This window comes from Chiloscyllium punctatum, chromosome 17, assembly GCF_047496795.1.
Source record: "Chiloscyllium punctatum isolate Juve2018m chromosome 17, sChiPun1.3, whole genome shotgun sequence".
Classification (NCBI taxonomy): domain Eukaryota; kingdom Metazoa; phylum Chordata; class Chondrichthyes; order Orectolobiformes; family Hemiscylliidae; genus Chiloscyllium; species Chiloscyllium punctatum.
Window position 1 is genome coordinate 59,100,190 of NC_092755.1, and position 17,888 is coordinate 59,118,077.

The following is a 17,888-nucleotide window of genomic DNA, read 5'->3' on the forward strand; positions in this document are numbered from 1 at the left end:
TCAGAGAAGTGGCACGGAGTAAACATTTGGAACTGTGGGCTGATACCTACCCAGGTCCTGATGGTCTTCATCCTATGTACCCAAGAAGTGCGATTTGAGATAGTTGATGCATAGGTTTTAATTTTCCAACACACTCTCTAGATTCAGGAAGGGACCTAATTAGATTAGAAAATAGCTAATGTAACTTCTTTATTCATGATGGGAGAAGCAGAAAGCAGGAAACAACAGGCCAGCTAGCTTACGATCTGAAATAGGGGAAATAGAATCCCTTCAGTGTGGAAACAGGACATTTGGCCCAACATGTCCACACCAACGCTCCAAACTGTAACCCACCCAGACATTCCTCAACATTTTACCCCTGACTAATGCACCTAGCCTACACATCCCTGAACACTATGGGGTAATTTAGCATGGCCAGTTCTCCTAAGCTGCGCACCTTTTGATTGTGGGAGGACATGGGGAGAATGTACAAACTCCACACAGACAGTCGTCTGAGGCTGGAATCAAACCCGGGTCCCTGGCACAGTGAGGCAGCAGTGCTAACCACTGAGCCACTCGGGAACATATATGGTGATCAGGTAGGGGCATTGTGGTTTTGTGAAGGGGAAATCATGTTTAACTAATCTGTTGGTGTTACTTCCTCAAAAGAGCATGTAGATAAAGGGGAAATTGTGGATGTGCTCTACTTGCACTTTCAGAATACATTTGTTAAATTTCCACAAGGGTTGTTGTGGAAGATATAAGCTCATGGTGTGAGAACAACATCTATTTCTAGCAAACAGGAAGCAGGGAATAGGCGTAAGTTGATCGTTTTCAGGTCGGCAATATGTAACAAATGGTGTGCAACAGAGTTTAATGCTGGGATCTTAACCGCTTATAATTTTATACAAATGACTTGGATGAAGATATCAAATTTGCTGGTGACCACAAAGACAGATAGGAAAGTAAATTGTGAAGAGACTTACGAAAATATAGGTGAAATATTTGGGCAAAGATATGGCAGGAAGAACGAGAGAGAAACATATTATTGTAACAGTGAAAGATAGGTTGCAGTACTCTGAGATGCAGAGCAATCTCTGTGTCTCATTGTATGAATCACAAAAGGCTAGGATGCAGGTTCAAGTAATACTGTTTGTAGCTGGCAGCAAGTAATTAGAAAAACTAATATAATGTTATAATATAATGTTATAATTTATTGTCAGGTGAATTGAATTGATACGTAAGAAGGCAATGGTACAATTACGCTGGGGAATGGTGAGACCACATCTGGAGTATTGTGTACAATATGGTTTAGAAATGAAAGGATGTAAATGCTTTCCTGGACTACCAGCTGGAATGGGAGGATTGTTTTTCAGGGAAAGGTTGCATGGACTAGGTTTGCTTCCACTGGAGTTTAGAGTTAAAATGTGCTTTGATTTAAACAAAGTCTTGAGTGGTCTTGACAAGATACATGTGGAAAGGATGTTTCCTCTTACATTAGAATCAAGAACTAGGGATCACTGTGAAAATCAGGGGCTGCACATTTAAAACTCAGGCGAGGCAACATTGTTCCTCCTGAGGGCTGCAAGTCTTCACTGCTTTCTTCTTCAAAAGGTGGTGGAAGGAGAGACTTTGAATACTTTCCAGGCAGAGGCAGATTGATTCTAATTAAGGAAAGGGCTAAAAGGTTATTAGGGGCAGGTAGGAATGTGGATTTGAGGTTGCAGTCAGATCAATCATGCTCTTATTGAGGGGCGGAGCAGGCTCAAAGGGGCTGAATGGCCTACTCCTACTCCAGAAATTGGTACAGCCCCTGATGTATGTTAAATCTAACCCTCCACCTGAAACACTCACCACTGCCTGGCCTTTTTCCCCCTTGACCTGAGAAACCACAACCCCACCCAACCTAACCACCCTTTCCCTTAACATCTGCCCTGCCCTGCTCCCCACTCCGGCTCAATCTGATCTCACTCCGGCCCAACAATTAGCAGCACCCCCTATCAACCCCTACCATTCCCCACCCCCCTCACTAACCTGACTCGCTGCTTCCACCACCCTGATCCCCTTTCCATTGCCTGAGCCCACAACCTCCAAACCCTCATGGCTGGACACCCTGACCCTCCCCAACAATAGTTCCCACCTACCCCCCCGCACTAAACCTGCTTCCCCTCTCCAACACCAGTCTGACACCACTTCCCCGCCAAACCTGACAAACCTTCTCCACCCGTATACACTCATCCGTTTGCTTCCCACCCACCTTGCAGGCCAAAGCCCTGAATGCCCTCACTCATATGTCACTCTACTCCCTACTTCCCTTACTCCCCTGTCACCATACCCCTCCTTAACTCCGCTACCTTAAATCCCTCACCCATGTGGGAGCCTACCCCCTCACCTACCTTGAATCCTAATCCCCTCATCCCATATTCATTCCCATATCCTTTCAATCACCGAACACATTTCCTTTCTTTTTCTTTCTCTTTCTCTCTCCTCTCTCTTACTCTCTTTTCTTTCTCTTATGTGTTTTCTTTTTGCTCTTTTTTTTAATCTCGTGCACCCTCTCTGTCTTCACACTGATCCCACATTGACAGTTGCTATGAAAGGGTAAGTAAAGTGTCTGGCAGGTGGTGGTGGGCACTTAAACCACAGAGAACATGTGAACTGGCTGCTGTTTCTAAAAAAAAAGGGCACATTCTGACAATAAACCTCTCTGCAGCTGACTGAGAATTTTAGGTCAGGTCTCCCCTATTTTGTAGCATGTAGCTCTTGTCAAGAGATTTTCAATGTTGTATCCATCTACATGTAAGTATATTTTAGTGTCTGATTAGTTCAGAACTAGGGTTTCTGACACTGATTGGAATTTTTGTTTTAACATTTTTACTACCTTTATGAATAATCTAACTTAATTCCTTACATTATGCTTAACTATCAAATTTTTGCATGTGTGTTTACCCTCTCTATATCTCTTTGCAGACTCTTAATCCTCCCTAGAGCTTACTTTCCCAATTTGATTCTCTGTTATATTTTTCCTTCTATCTTTTACACAGCAGCAAAACACAGAAGACTGCACATCTTTGTGATGCAGTGGGCCATGAGCAGTAGAATTGACTTCCAACACAATATGCAGCATTATGGCTTGGCATATCCGTAACTCAACCATGACCATAAAACCAGGAGATCAACCCTGGGTTCAATGGATAGTGCAAGAGGGCATGCCCAGAGCATCACCAGACAGACTTAAAAATATGGTGTCAAACTGGTGACACTACCAAACAGGGCTACTTGCATTCCAAACAGCATGAGTAGCAAGTGATAGAAAATGACAGTTCCAAGGTGCAGAGGGATTTTGGTGTTCTGATGCATTGCACACAAAAAGCTAATAGGTACAGCACAGAATCAATAAGGCTTATCTGATCCAATCCTTATCAACAAAGGGAATTGAACATCGAATCCCTACAGTGTGGAAGCAAATCATTTCGCCCATTGAGTTCACACTGACCCTCCAAAGAGCATCCAACCCCATCTTGTAACCCTGCATTTCACAAGGCCAATCTACCTACCCTGCAAACCTTGGGCAATTTAACATAGCCAATCCACCTAACCTGCACATCTTTCAACATGTTAAAGAAGGGTAGTAAGGACAAGCCAGGGAACTATAGAGCAGTGAGCCTGATGTTGATGGTGAGAGAGTTGTTGGAGGGAATCCTGAGGGACAGGATGTGCATGTATTTGGAAAGGCAAGGACTGATTAGGGATAGTCAACATGGCTTTGTGTGTGGGAAATCATGTCTCACAAACTTGATTGAGTTTTTTGAAGACGGGCAGAGCGGCAGACGTGATCTATATGTACTCAGTAAGGCATTTGGCAAGGTTAGATCTCATGGAATATAGGGAGAACTAACCATTTGGATACAGAACTGGCTCAAAGGTAGAAGACAGAGGGTGGTAGTGGAGGATTGTTTTTCAGACTTGGAGGCCCGTGACCAGGGAAGTGCCACAAGGATTGGTGCTGGGTTCACTGCTTTTCGTCATTTATATAAATGATTTGGATGTGAACATAAGAGGTATAGATAGTAAGTTTGGAGATGACACTGAATTTGGAGGTGTAGTGGACTGCAAAGAAGATTACAACGGGGTCTTGATGATGGGCCAATGGGCTGAGGAGTGGCAGATGGAGTTTAATTTAGATAAATGTGAGGTGCTGCATTTTGGGAAAGCAAATCTTAGCAGGGCTTATACACTTAATGGTAAGGTCCTAGGGAGTGTTGCTGAACAAAGAGACCTTGGAGTGCAGGTTCATAGCACTTTGAAAGTAGAGTCGCAGGTAGATAGGATAGTGAAGAAGGCATTTGGTATGCTTTCTTTTATTCATCAGATTGAGTACAGGTGTTGGGAGGTCATGTTGCAGCTGTACAGGGCATTGGTTAGGCCACTTTTGGAATATTGCGTGCATCCTATCGAAAAGATGTGAAATTAGAAAGGGTTCAGAAAAGATTTACAAGGATGTTGCCAGGGTTGGAGGGTTTGAGCTATAGGGAGAGGCAGAATAGGCTGGGGCTGTTTTCCCTGGAGCGTCGGAGGCTGAGGAGTGACCTTATAGAGGTTTATAAAATCATGAGGGGCATGGATAGAGTAAATAGACAAAGCCTGTTCCCTGGGGTAGGGGAGTCCAGAACTAGAGAGTATAGGTTTAGGGTGAGAGGGGAAAGATAAAAGAGACCTAGGGGCAACTTTTCCACACAGAGGGTGGTACGTGTGTGGAATGTGCTGCCAGAGCAAGTGATGGATGCTGGTTCAATTGCGACATTTAAAAGGCATCTGGATGGGTAGATGAATAGGAAGGGTTTGGAGAGATATGGGCCAGGTGCTGGCAGGTGGGACTAGATTGGATTGGGATATCTGGTTGGCATGGATGGCTTGGACCGTAGGGTCGGTTTCCGTGCTGTACATCTCAATGACTCTAATTCTAAGAACCTGGTGTAGAACGCAGCAGCCAGCGTTCTGGAAGACCTGGAAGCGGAATGGAACAACCAGCAGACTGGAAAGCTGGAGCTGAACATTGACAGCCGGCACACTGACTCCTAAACATTGGTCTGTTTAACTGTGAAGAACTAGGGTTGACTTTTACATGAAGTAAATGGAGAATTCCAGGATGTTTGGCCAAAAATAGGGGTAGACTTTGACATGAGATCAACTATTACTCGAGTATATATGGTTACAGTAAGAACACTTTACTTCCATTAAGAGGCATTGTGAGACCACATATTGGATACTGTGTGCAGTTTTGGTCTCCTTATTTAAAGAAGGCTGTACTTACAGTGGAGATGGTTCAGAGGAGGTTTACTAGATTGATGCCAGGAACGAGTGAGCTGTCTCATGAGGTTAGATTGGTTAAGGCTGGGTTTCTTTCCATTGCAGTTTAGAAGGGTGAGGGGGTGACAAGGTGGGCATGGAAAGGAGCTTTCCTCTTGTGGGTCAGTCAGAACTAGGGGACTCTGTTTTAAAATCAGGATTGGCCCTTTCAGGATAGAGATGTGCAGAACGTTTTTCTCTTGAGGGGAGAGTTGTGAGACTTTGGAACGCTGTCTCAGAAAATGTTGGTGGTAGGATCATTGAATATTTTTAAGACTGAGGTGAGCAAAGTTCTGTTAGGCAGGGGATCTCGAGGAGAAATGGAGATGTGGTATTTAGAACACAAACAGATCGCCCGTGATCTCATTGAGTGGCAGAGTAAGCCCCAAGGACTGAATGAACTGCTTCTGCTTCCTTTTTTATTTGTATGTTTGTATATTTTATGAGCTGGGTGCGTGTCCCTGACCACAGCGTCATCGTTGCAGCATGACAATAAGCTAAAGTCTGCCACTAAAGTAACCAGGTACTTGTTCTGGTCCCCCAGTGTTTGGCAAGATTGGGAGCTGATAGTGTGTGAGGCATGTTGGGCCATTGACAAGGAGTTTAACGAGCAACAATCCCCCTTTTAAATGGAACTCGCTGCTGCCCAGTGAGAAACTCATTTCACCACCCAAACCGCAACCCCCCCCCGCCCCACAATCCTGCCATCAAATTCATAAAAGATGACATGCAGTGCTCCTGACGTTGAGATAGTGCTCACATGATCCGACCATAATTCTCGCCGTGAGACTCCCCCCTGTAGATTCAGACAGTGCAGAGGGAGCCTGTCCAGCCCAGTGTTCCTCTGTCAGCTTTTTGAAAAGCTATCAGATTAATTCAAGATGGCGGCAGAGTAGCAGCTCTGGGCCCAGGACCCGCCTGCTCCCCTTAGCTTTCTTTCTTCTTTGCTTCCTTTTCCTTCTTTTCACTTCTGCTTGTTTCCTTTTTTTTTCTTTTTCCTTTTTGTTTTCTTTACACTAAAGCCTGGAGAGCGGCTGCAGCTGAGGCTGAGTGAAGGATGAAGGAGGAGGCCTCCAGCAGCAGCAGAACCAGAGTGAGGCAGACACAGCTCCAGCTCCAAGTCTGGGCTTTCCTGGTCAATGAGCAGCAAGTCCCAGGCTGACCATCCTGGGCTGGGCTGAGGCTCCAGGTCTGCAGCTCAGTCCTGCAGATGTGGTCTGAAGGGGGATTAGTGTAGTTGAAAGTGTTGGAGGTCCCTAACGATCAATGACCGTCGGCAGTTTCTGGAGGAGCGTCAGGTGGGGAACAGGAAGGACAGAACCAGTGCACCCCAGGCCCATAGCCACAGCTTGGTCACAGTGGCCACAGGAATCGTGGCAGCAGAGGCCTGTAATTGAGACCCAGAGACATTGCAGAGATCCCAGAACCCATAACCATGACCCCAGAGCCTGTACCCGTGACCCCAGAGCCTGTACCCGTGACCCCAGAACCCGTAACTGTGACCCCAGAGCCTGTAACCTTGACCCCAGCACCCGTAACTGAGACCCAGAGCCCAGCGCCTGTAACAGAGACCCAGAGACCATTATCGCCACCTAGAGCCCGTAACCGTGACCCCAGAATCTGTAACCATGATCCAAGAGCCCGTTACCGCAACCCAGAGCCTGTTACCGCGACCCAGAGCCCATAACCACGATCCCAGAGCCCATTACTGAGTGCCCAGGGTCCGTAACAGAGACCCCGAGCCTGTTACTGAGACCCCATAGCATGTAACTAAGACACACAGCCCATATCCGTGACCCCAAAGCCCGTTCCCGCGACCGCAGAGCCTGTTACCCTGACGCAAATCCCATTACATAGAACATAGAACATAGAACAATACAGCACAGAACAGGCCCTTCGGCCCACGATGTTGTGCCGAACTTCTAACCTAGATTAAGCACTCATCCATGTACCTATCCAAATGCCGCTTAAAGGTCGCCAATGATTCTGACTCTACCACTCCCACGGGCAGCGCATTCCATGCCCCCACCACTCTCTGGGTAAAGAACCCACCCCTGATATCTCCCCTATACCTTCCACCCTTCACCTTAAATTTATGTCCACTTGTAACACTCTGTTATACCCGGGGAAAAAGTTTCTGACTGTCTACTCTATCTATTCCTCTGATCATCTTATAAACCTCTATCAAGTCACCCCTCATCCTTCGCCGTTCCAACGAGAAAAGGCCGAGAACTCTCAACCTATCCACGTATGACCTATTCTCCATTCCAGGCAACATCCTGATAAATCTTCTCTGCACCCTCTCCAAAGCTTCCACATCTTTCCTAAAGTGAGGCGACCAGAACTGCACACAGTACTCCAACTGTGGCCTAACCAAAGTCCTGTACAGCTGCAACATCACTTCACGACTTTTGAATTAAATCCCTCTGCTAATGAACGATAATACTCCATAGGCCTTCTTACAAACTCTATCCACCTGAGTGGCAACTTTCAAAGATCTATGTACATAGACCCCAAGATCCCTCTGTTCCTCCACCTGACTAAGAACCCTACCATTAACCCTGTATTCCGCATTCTTATTTGTTCTTCCAAAATGGACAACCTCACACTTGGCAGGGTTGAACTCCATCTGCCACTCCTCAGCCCAGCTCTGCATCATATCTAAGTCCCTTTGCAAACGACAAATGCCCTCCTCACTGTCCACAACTCCACCTATCTTCGTATCATCTGCAAATTTACTGACCCACCCTTCGACTCCCTCATCTAAGTCATTAATAAAAATTACAAACAGCAGAGGACCCAGAACTGATCCCTGCGGAACTCCACTTGTAACTGGGCTCCAGGCTGAATATTTACCATCTACCACCACTCTCTGACTTCGACCGGTTAGCCAGTTTTCTATCCAATTGGCCAAATTTTCCTCTATCCCATGCCTCCTGACTTTCCACATAAGCCTACCATGGGGAACCTTATCAAATGCCTTACTAAAATCCATGTACACTGCTCTACCCTCCTCCACATGCTTGGTCACCTCCTCGAAGAATTCAATAAGACTTGTAAGGCAAGACCTACCCTTCACAAATCCGTGCTGGCTGTCCCTAATCAAGCAGTGTCTTTCCAGATACTCGTAAATCCTATCCCTCAGTACCCTTTCCATTACTTTGCCTACCACAGAAGTAAGACTAACTGGCCTGTAATTCCCGGGGTTATCCCTATTCCCTTTTTTGAACAGGGGCACAACATTCGCTACTCTCCAGTCCCCTGGTACCACCCCTGTTGCCAGTGAAGACGAGAAGATCATTGCCAACGGTACTGCAATTTCCTCTCTTGCTTCCCACATAATCCTAGGATATATCCCGTCAGGCCCGGGGGACTTGTCTATCCTCAAGTTGTTCAAAATGTCCAACACATCTTCCTTCCTAACAAGTATCTCTTCTAGCTTAACAGTCCGTTTCACACTCTCCTCTTCAACAATACAGTCCCTCTAGTTCGTAAATACTGAAGAGAAGTATTTGTTCAAGACGTCTTCTATCTCTTCTGACTCAATACACAGTCTCCCACTACTGTCCTTGGTCGGACCTACCCTCGTTCTCGTCATTCTCAGGTTTCTCACATACGCATAAAATGCCTTGGGGTTATCCTTGATCCGATCCGCCAAGGATTTTTCATGCCCTCTCTTAGCTCTCCTCATCCCTTTCTTCAGGTCCCTTCTGGCTATCCTGTATCCCTCCACTGCTCTGTCTGAACCCTGTTTCCTCAACCTTATGTAAGCCTCCTTCTTCCTCTTTCCTAGACATTCAACCTCCCTCGTCAACCAAGGCTCCCTCACACGACCATTTCTTTCCTGCCTGATAGGTACATACATATCAAGGACACGTCGTATCTGCTCCTTGAAAAAGTTCCACATTTCCACCACATCCTTCTCTGACAGCCTATGCTCCCAACGTATGCTCCTCAAATCCTGTCTTACAGCATCGTAATTTCCCTTCCCCCAATTGGAAAATCTACCTTGTTGTGCGCACCTATCTCTCTCCATAACCAAGGTGAAAGTCACAGAATTGTGGTCACCATCACCAAAATGTTCACCCACTAACAAGCCCACCACTTGTCCCGGTTCATTACCGAGTACCAAATCCAATATGGCCTCCCCTCTGGTTGGACAATCTACATACTGCATTAGAAAAGCTTCCTGGACACACTGCACAAACACCGCCCCATCCAATCTACTTGATCTAAAGAGCTTCCAATCAATATTTGGGAAGTTGAAGTCGCCCATGACTACGACCCTGTGGCTTCTGCACCTTTCCAAAATCTGTTTCCCAATCTGTTCCTCCACATCTCTGCTGCTATTGGGGGGCCTATAGTAAACACCCAACAAGGTGACTGCACCTTTCCTATTTCTGACTTCAGCCCATACTACCTCCAGAGGCAGATCCCCCTCAAACTTCCTTTCTGCAGCCGTTATACCATTTCTAATTAGCAATGCCACCCCCCCTTAACCGTGACCCAGAGATCCTTGCCGCGTCCCAGATCCCGTTGCCGCGTCCCAGATCCCCTTACAGCGACCCAGATCCGGTGAACGCGACCCAAGCCCCTTACCCCGGCCCAGAGATCCTTGCCGTGACCCCAGAGCCCATTACCGTGACCCCAGAGCCCATAACCGCAATCCCAGAGCCCGTTACCCCGACCCAGAGTCAGTTACCACGACCCAATGCCCGTACCCGCGATCCCAGAGCTCATTACACTGACCCCCAGACCCCGTTACAGCGTCCCAGACCCCGTTACCCTGACCCAGACCCCGTTACCCCGACCCTGAGATCCTTACCGCGACCCAGAGCCCGTTACACCGACCCCTATCCCGTTACAGCGTCCCAGAGCCCGTTACCCCAACCCCAGAGATCCTTACCGCGACCCAGAGCCCGTTACACCGACCCCAGAGATCCTTACTGCGACCCAGAGCCTGTTACACCGACCCCTATCCCGTTACAGCGTCCCAGAGCCCGTTACCCCAACCCCAGAGATCCTTACCCCGACCTAGAGCCTGTAACCGTGACCCTAGAGCCTGTAATGGTGATCCCAGCACCTATAACCGTGACCCCAGAACCCGTAACCGTGATCCCAGAGCCCACTACAGAGGCCCAGAGACCGTTACTGAGACCCCATAGCATGTAGCTAAGACACATAGCATGTATCCGCGATCCCAGATCCTGTTACCGCGACCCAGATCCTGTTACCGCGACCCAGATCCCGTTACCGCGATCCCAGAACCTGTTACTGAGACCCAGATCCCGTAACCGCGATCCCAGAGCGCACTAGAGTCCCCAGAGTCCGTAACAGAGACCCAGAGCCCGTTACTGGGACCCCTGAGCATGTAACTGAGATACCAGAACTTGTAATCAAGACCTAGAGCCCGTAACCACGATCCAGAGCCCATAGCCGTGACCCAGAGCCCATAACCACGATCTATTTACTGAATTACTGTCGTCCAAAAGCGAAAATAGATCAAGAAGCGTTAGATAAAAATAAAAACTGCTGGAGAAACTCAACAGCATCTGTGGAGAGAAAAACGCAATTGACACTTTGAATCCGATGTGACTCTTCAGAACTTGAAATTTTAACCTGCTTTCCAAATCCAAACTTACAACGTCCTTATTTAGTATTTTAGTAAGAAAAACATTATGATTATCATTTGGACTGACCAAAAGTTCCATGCCGTATCGATGGGCCTGTCATTGCTTATCCAAACAGAATATGAACTAGGGTGGAATTACAGCTGAGCCCGGTTACCACAAAAATGCAAAACCGAGCTATAGCAACCTGACCCTGACATATGTTATATAACACATACGCTGAGCAGGCCAGTGCTCACTCTGGCTGGAGTGCATCACAGTTTCCTATGTGACATTGTGTCCATGCAGACAAAACATCATGGACGTGACTTGCTCTACAGTCTGTAGTACATACCATTACATGCAAGGGATTACAATTGGGCTCTGGAGTTTCAAGAAAACAGCAGTCAAAAGGAAAACCACAATGTTTCTTCAATTTATGTCTCCATTTTTAAACAAGTGAGGTCTTTGCAGTCTGAATCATAAGTGGTTTGTGTGTTTGGTTCCAGCCCACACAACCAGCTTGTTTTCGAGCTGCTTTAGCTCTTCTTTTGTTATTGGAAGAATAACGAGAGAGGAGGCAAGATAATAGAAGCTGGTGAGGCTAGGATGAGTTTTCAATGGCTGCAGTCTGTAGGTGGAAGGGGGAAAAGACAAGGCATTCCACAGATCAGAGAAAAACAAGGAGCTAGGAGGTGGAGCTGATACAGTCAGCCTTGAGTTTATTACTGAGATGATGCAGCACTGGGGATGAGACATGAAAGTATTTTCAGGTGAAGCTGCCAGAGTTTGGGGCTGGGGGCAGCCTGGAAAGAATTGAAAGGCACAGGTGAGAGCGTTTGTTAAGTGAATGATGAGACTTTTCCATTCCTTACACATTCCCACAGGACTAATCACACTAATCATGGGATTGGCTGTTTTTGAATGACGCAGACTCGATGGGCCAAAGGGCCTGAGGACTTCCAAGACTCATTCCCTGACTCCAGCGTGAGCAAGGGCAAACTGTTACCAGAAATTTATTTTGTACTAAACTATAGCTCGTTTCTGGGTGTGCCTGAGGATGACTTAACCTTTCAATTTCGCCTCCCTTCTGGTAACGATGTACCTGCTGAATCATTCAGTAAAAGATTAAAGTAAACTCTATCATTTTATAAAGTGGTGGTAGAAGCATGTTTTGAGGGCCCTTTTGTGGTCCAGTAATAGTGTCCCTACCCCTGGACTGAGAGGCCTGGGTTCAAGTCCCACCTGCTCCAGAGGTGTGAGGTAACACCTCTGAACAAGCTCTGTAAAGAAAAAAAAGCACGTTTACAGAGCAACGTCCTGACCTCACAATAACTGAAAGTGCTTCACAATTAAGTACTTTTAAACATATTTTTCACTGCAGTGACATGAAGTGAGTAACTAGCATGATTTGAAGTGTTGGAGGGATTGGATTATGAACAGCAAGTATGTAAATTGGGTATGTTCTCCCTGGAGAGTAGTGATATGATCATTTCTTTTAGGATCCCACATAACAGTGTGCCTGAAACATTGATTTTTCTGCTTCTCGGATGCTGCCTGACCTGCTGCGCTTTTACAGCACCACACTCTCGATTTTAAAAATATATCGCTTTACCTTAGTGTCACGGGGTCAAAATCCTGGAAATCCCTCCCTAACAACGTTGTGGGTATCGACACCCCAAGGACACATTGGTTCAGGAAGACAGCTCACCATCACCTTCTCCATGGTAATAGGGGTTGGGCAACAAATGCTGGACTAGCCAACAAAGCCCAGATCTTCTGAATGAATAAAAATCTCCCGCTGATTTGAGATTTCAGAGTTCCAGAGGAGAGAGACCAAACGTAGTAACTTTTAAATCCAAGATCTGGATGGGTCTATGAATAGGAAGGGTTTAGAGGGATACGAGCCATGTGCTGGCAAATGGGACTAGATTAGGTTGGGATATCTGTTTGGAATGGAAGAGTTGGACTAAAGGGTCTGTTTCCATGCTGTACATCTCTATGACTCTAAGTACGGTGAACAACAGATGAGACAGGAACTGAAAGGATTTTGTACTTAGTGGCACAGAGACACTCCGATATCTTCAGTTTCTTCAATTGCTGCTGCGTGTTCTTTTTACGGATGAGTACCAGGAAGCCAGTTGCCACAAATAAATTCCCAAGGATATGTTAAGACTGCTGTAATTGAGTGATTACCACATTGTGATTGATAAGCTTCCACTCCTGTACTTACAGTACAGAAAAAGAGACATCACCTGAAATATTCATCTCTTTTCAGATGCAGATGACCTGCCACTTTTTTGTCAGAACACAGATTGAAAGATTAGGCCTGATGTATTAATTTCCCCTCTCTTTTTCAGTTCTGTGTAATTCTGAGAGTTTCTGACTTAACTCTTTGGAATTTTTATTCATCTGATAAGATGAGTGCATCTGACAGATAGGGGACTGGCAGAAAGCATTTTGAGGGGAGTAAGGAGTTGCAGATCTCCCAGTGCAGTTTTGAAGTGAGCCTGTAAGTTTGTGGGCAAGGCACATTCACTTGTCTTTGAATGGATGGTGTTTAAATTTATAAATGTAAATCTTAGTTTGTTGTAGGGCCCGTCTTCAGTTTAGAGTACAAATGGAACTAGCTGACAGCTCCTGGCAGCTTCTGCAACAAAATCCCTTTCGAATTTTGTTTTTGTAGTGTTATACTGAAGCCCATTGCTGATCCAGCTTTATCCCCTGCTTCAAGTCCCCAACGTTACTTTGCCTTGCTAATTGACTCAGGAAAGCAGTTGGCAAGCTTTCCAATCTGTTAATGGCTCCTTTTTGCCTCCAAATGAAGTCTAACTCTGAAGATCTCCCGGGTTTGCTAAACGTAGCTTTGGTAGCAGGGTGTCACTGGTACAGGCCATTCGATCCAACTGGATCTTGCATTTTCTCTCACTACAGATGCTGTCAGATCTGCTGAGTTTCTCCAGCAAATTCTCTTTCTATTTCTCAATACCCTTGGTCTTGCAAATGGGAAGCAAAGGAGAGAAAATTGGCTGGAAAATTTTACTGATTTAACCAAGTGAGCCTTGTTTGTGGGGCAGAAACTTAACTCTGTGTGTGTAGAAATGCCGTTTTATAAGAGGCTGGTTTCATGGACATTAGTTACACCTCCTAACTTCCCAAGTGCTCATCTTCCTGAAACTGACCAGAACATTTGGCTTTGTGTTGTTATTGGTGAACCTAATCCTGTGCTCCTGATATGCCCTCTCTCACAGATTTATGTTTACAGGATTTCCTTTCCGTTTATCTTTGTACACCAAGCTTAGTTGTAGACCACCTTCCTCCGTGTCCGTCTGTGTCTGTACATTGGTTCTAGCCAGAATACAATCCCTTTTCCCATGAGCCTGTTTACTTGTGTTTAATTGTACAGGATCAGATGGTCTCTTGGCTGAGGTCCAGAACGGTGATCAATACTTGTGATTCATGCTTTGACGTGAGGGAAATGAGAAAAGGAGACAAAGATGTTAATATTCTAATGGTAACCTTTCTGTTTCTTCACCTTCACCACAGGGAGGACCCATGGAGGGCAGCAAAGATGATCAAGTGCTACATGCAACAGCACAATATCCCCCAGCGAGAAGTGGTCGACACAACTGGCTTAAACCAGTCTCACTTATCGCAACATCTGAACAAGGGAACGCCAATGAAGAACCAGAAGAGGGCTGCTCTCTACACCTGGTATGTCCGGAAACAGAGAGAGATTGCCCAGCGTGAGTATCATTCTTTCCCATACCTCAGGCCTTGGCTGAAACTCCAGGCCCGGCCATGAATTTTACATTAACATAGCCATTCAGAACTTTGGATAATATACTTTCAGAAGTATATTAACTTCGCTTTTTCTCGCACTTTCACTTTAAAAGCAATCCTACGCCCTGCCACTTTGTGCATGGCTCTTCCCTGAATGTTGTGATAAGCAGCAATTTGCTCCCAGGCTTATGTTCACCAAACTGTAAAGCTTTTCTTGAGGAAATGCCAAAGCACCCTGAGGTGAGGGACTCTCTGTCTCTCGTTCCCTCCCATTGAAGCAGCACAAAGCTCCCACAAACAGCTTTTACTGACGACTTGACTGAGAGAGGGAACTGGTGTCTAAGTGGGGTAAAGATGCAATATGTTCAATGCTGACATACTTGAGCTCAGCTCTCCCCAGTTCCAGCGTAACATTTCAATTACCCCACTGCCACCGTCACTGTTACTGTGACAACATTTTCGCTCCAGGCTGAGTGCAAGGGATGTCCTGAGTGATTAAAGCCTGTTAAAATGCTGGTTGGAGATGGTCCATTGGTTCTCATTGAGCTGGCCAGAATGTGCAACTTACACACATTAAGCGGTAACAGCTAGTTGCCAGGTTGGAGTGAAACCTACAGCACTTTGCGCAGGAAGGTCTTGAATGTTCCTCCAGTATTGACCAAGCATGATAGGTCACTTCAGATCCCTGACCCACTCTTGCAGATGTTGAAGGCCGCCCCATAACCACTGCAGGGATGTACCTTATTCCAGGCTTATTCCAGCCAATCCAGCTAAGACTGAGCTGTCCAGAAGTGATTCATCCCTGGCCCAGCTCAGGCCCTTTGAATGAACACTGAGGGATGCGGTTGGTGATGGTGAGGAAACTCATGGTAAGATCTGACAATAGAAGGCACACATAGCAAGATTTGCAGGATTGGCTGAGAGGGGCAAGAACTTGGAGTTGTTTGAGATGTAGCACGGCCACTGAAAAGTGAGCAAAGCTTCCTGAGATTAAATTAAATTCCCTACAGTGTAGAAATAGGCCCTTCGGCCCAGCCAGTCCACACTGACCCTCCGAAGAGAAAGCCACCCAGACCCATTTCCCTCTGAATGATGCACCTAGCACTATGGGTAATTTAGCACAGCCAGTTCAACCAATAGACACACAGAATGTGCAAACTCCACATAGACAGTCGCCCAAGGCTGGAATCAAACTCAGGACCCTGGCGCTGTGAGGCAGCAGTGCTAACCACTGAGCCACCGTGCCACCCCTTCCTGTAGGATGCTTAACTCTTTGCATTTGGAATGTTTTCACCTTACTGAAGATCCTATAGCCAACACATACTGTGATGGATTCTATTACAGGACAACTGCTGTTGTCAATTCCCAATCTCAGGAGTTAGAAACCGAGGTCTGAAGCTAATGCATCCCACTGGCAAATGCAAAGGAGTTGACATGTGCATATTTCCAATGGCAGTAAAATAGAATACAAAGTACCTCAGAATTCATGGGATCTCCACACTGTGGAAACAGTCAATTTGGCGCATCAAGTCTGCACCAACTTTCTGAAGAATATTCCACCCAGATCCCTCCCTGCATTTCTCATGGCTAACCCACCTCACCTGCACACCACAGGCAATTTAACATGGCCAATCCACCTAGTTTGCTCATCAAGAGGATTAGATTACTCACAGCGTGGAAACAGGCCCTTCAGCCCAACAAGTCCACACCGACCCACCCAGACTCCATTCCCCTAAATTTACCCCTTCACCTAACACTACGGGCAATTTAGCATGGCCAATTTACCTAACCTGCACATCTCTGGACTGTGGGAGGAAATCGGAGCACCCAAAGAAAACCCATGCAGACACTGGGAGAATGTGCAAACTCCACACAGACAGTCTGCCTGAGGCGGGAATTGAACCCGGGTCTCTCGCGCTTTGAGGCGACAGTGCTAACCACTGTGCCGCCGTGCCGCCTCAAGAAACTGGAGCACTCAGAGGAAACCCACACAGACACTGGGAGAACATGCAAACTCCAGTCAGACATACGGTCTGAGAGTTGAATCAAACCTGGGTCTCGAGCAGTGTGAGGTGGCAGTGTTGAGCACTGAGTCACTGTGCCGCCCCAACTCCTTTATGCATTAGTCTTGTTTAGATTGGGATTGATTTCATTAGGAGAACATTAAAGCTGCCAGGAATGAATTATCACTGCACTGGCTTCCTCAGTGTTGAACATGTGGGGCCTGGAGCTGTGCCTGTAGCAACAGAAAATGATTGTGAGCAGACTCCAATGTGTAAACAAGACTTGGAGACCATGGCAGCTTACAAAAATATTGATAGTTTAATATTTAAACAGGAATGATAACTTTAATGAGAGTGCACGTGCAGTAGAATTGACTCAACCATAACTTATTGTAATGATCTTGAATGCAAGCCACTACTTTTTGTGAGCTCATATGTATATGTGTGTCTGTATGTTAAGGAACATTGTTTAGATTTTGATTAAAATTGATTCCTGATACAAAATTGACAGCAAAACTGGGCATTGGTTCAATGAACCTGTGCTACTCAATGTTCCCTGCTCTTGTCATCTTGCTGTTTCAACGTAACTTCTGCTGCACCTCTCTGAAATCTGTTCTCAGTTACTCCATGGTGTCGCAAGTACCAGCAAGTTGCACGTTGTCCTCACTCTCTGTGAAAAGCAGTTCCTCCTGATTTCTTTATTAAGTTTATTAACCACTCCCTTACATTTATGACCCTTTGTTTTGGACACTCCCTCTTCTCCATGCCTGCTGTTTTAATTTTAATTCCTTCACCCCTCAAATGAAAGTGTCCCAGTCTGTCCAATCTTTCTCAATGAGATATTACCTGACAATGTATGCAAAATTCCAGAAGAAACAAAAGACTAAATTTTACTAAAACATTGACTAGATTTTTTTAAAGGGAGTTTCATAGAGATGTGCTTTCTCTGAGTGATTCATTTTATGCAATTCCCTGCTGCACACCTCTTTGCATATTTTTGAGCCTGTTTTTCTAATCAATCCGTTCAGAAATATTATTACACACCACTGCAGCAGGTGAGACTTTGAATACAGATCTGTTGGTCCACGGGTAGGGACACTACCACAGCACCATGTTTGCATGATCCTGTGTTGACACTACTCTGCTCTCACCAGCAGTAGGAATA

At 46.0% G+C, this 17,888-nt stretch overlaps 1 protein-coding gene across 2 annotated transcripts in view; it reads left to right on the plus strand.

Moving 5' to 3' along the window:
* Nucleotides 1-17,888, plus strand: part of LOC140487880 (hepatocyte nuclear factor 1-alpha-like) — a 198,396-nt gene that overhangs the window by 23,925 nt on the left and 156,583 nt on the right. For both annotated transcript variants that reach the window (XM_072587260.1, XM_072587261.1), the window contains exon 2: nt 14,484-14,683. In XM_072587260.1, coding sequence (XP_072443361.1) covers nt 14,484-14,683 — 200 coding nt within the window. The remainder of the gene's footprint in view (nt 1-14,483; nt 14,684-17,888) is intronic.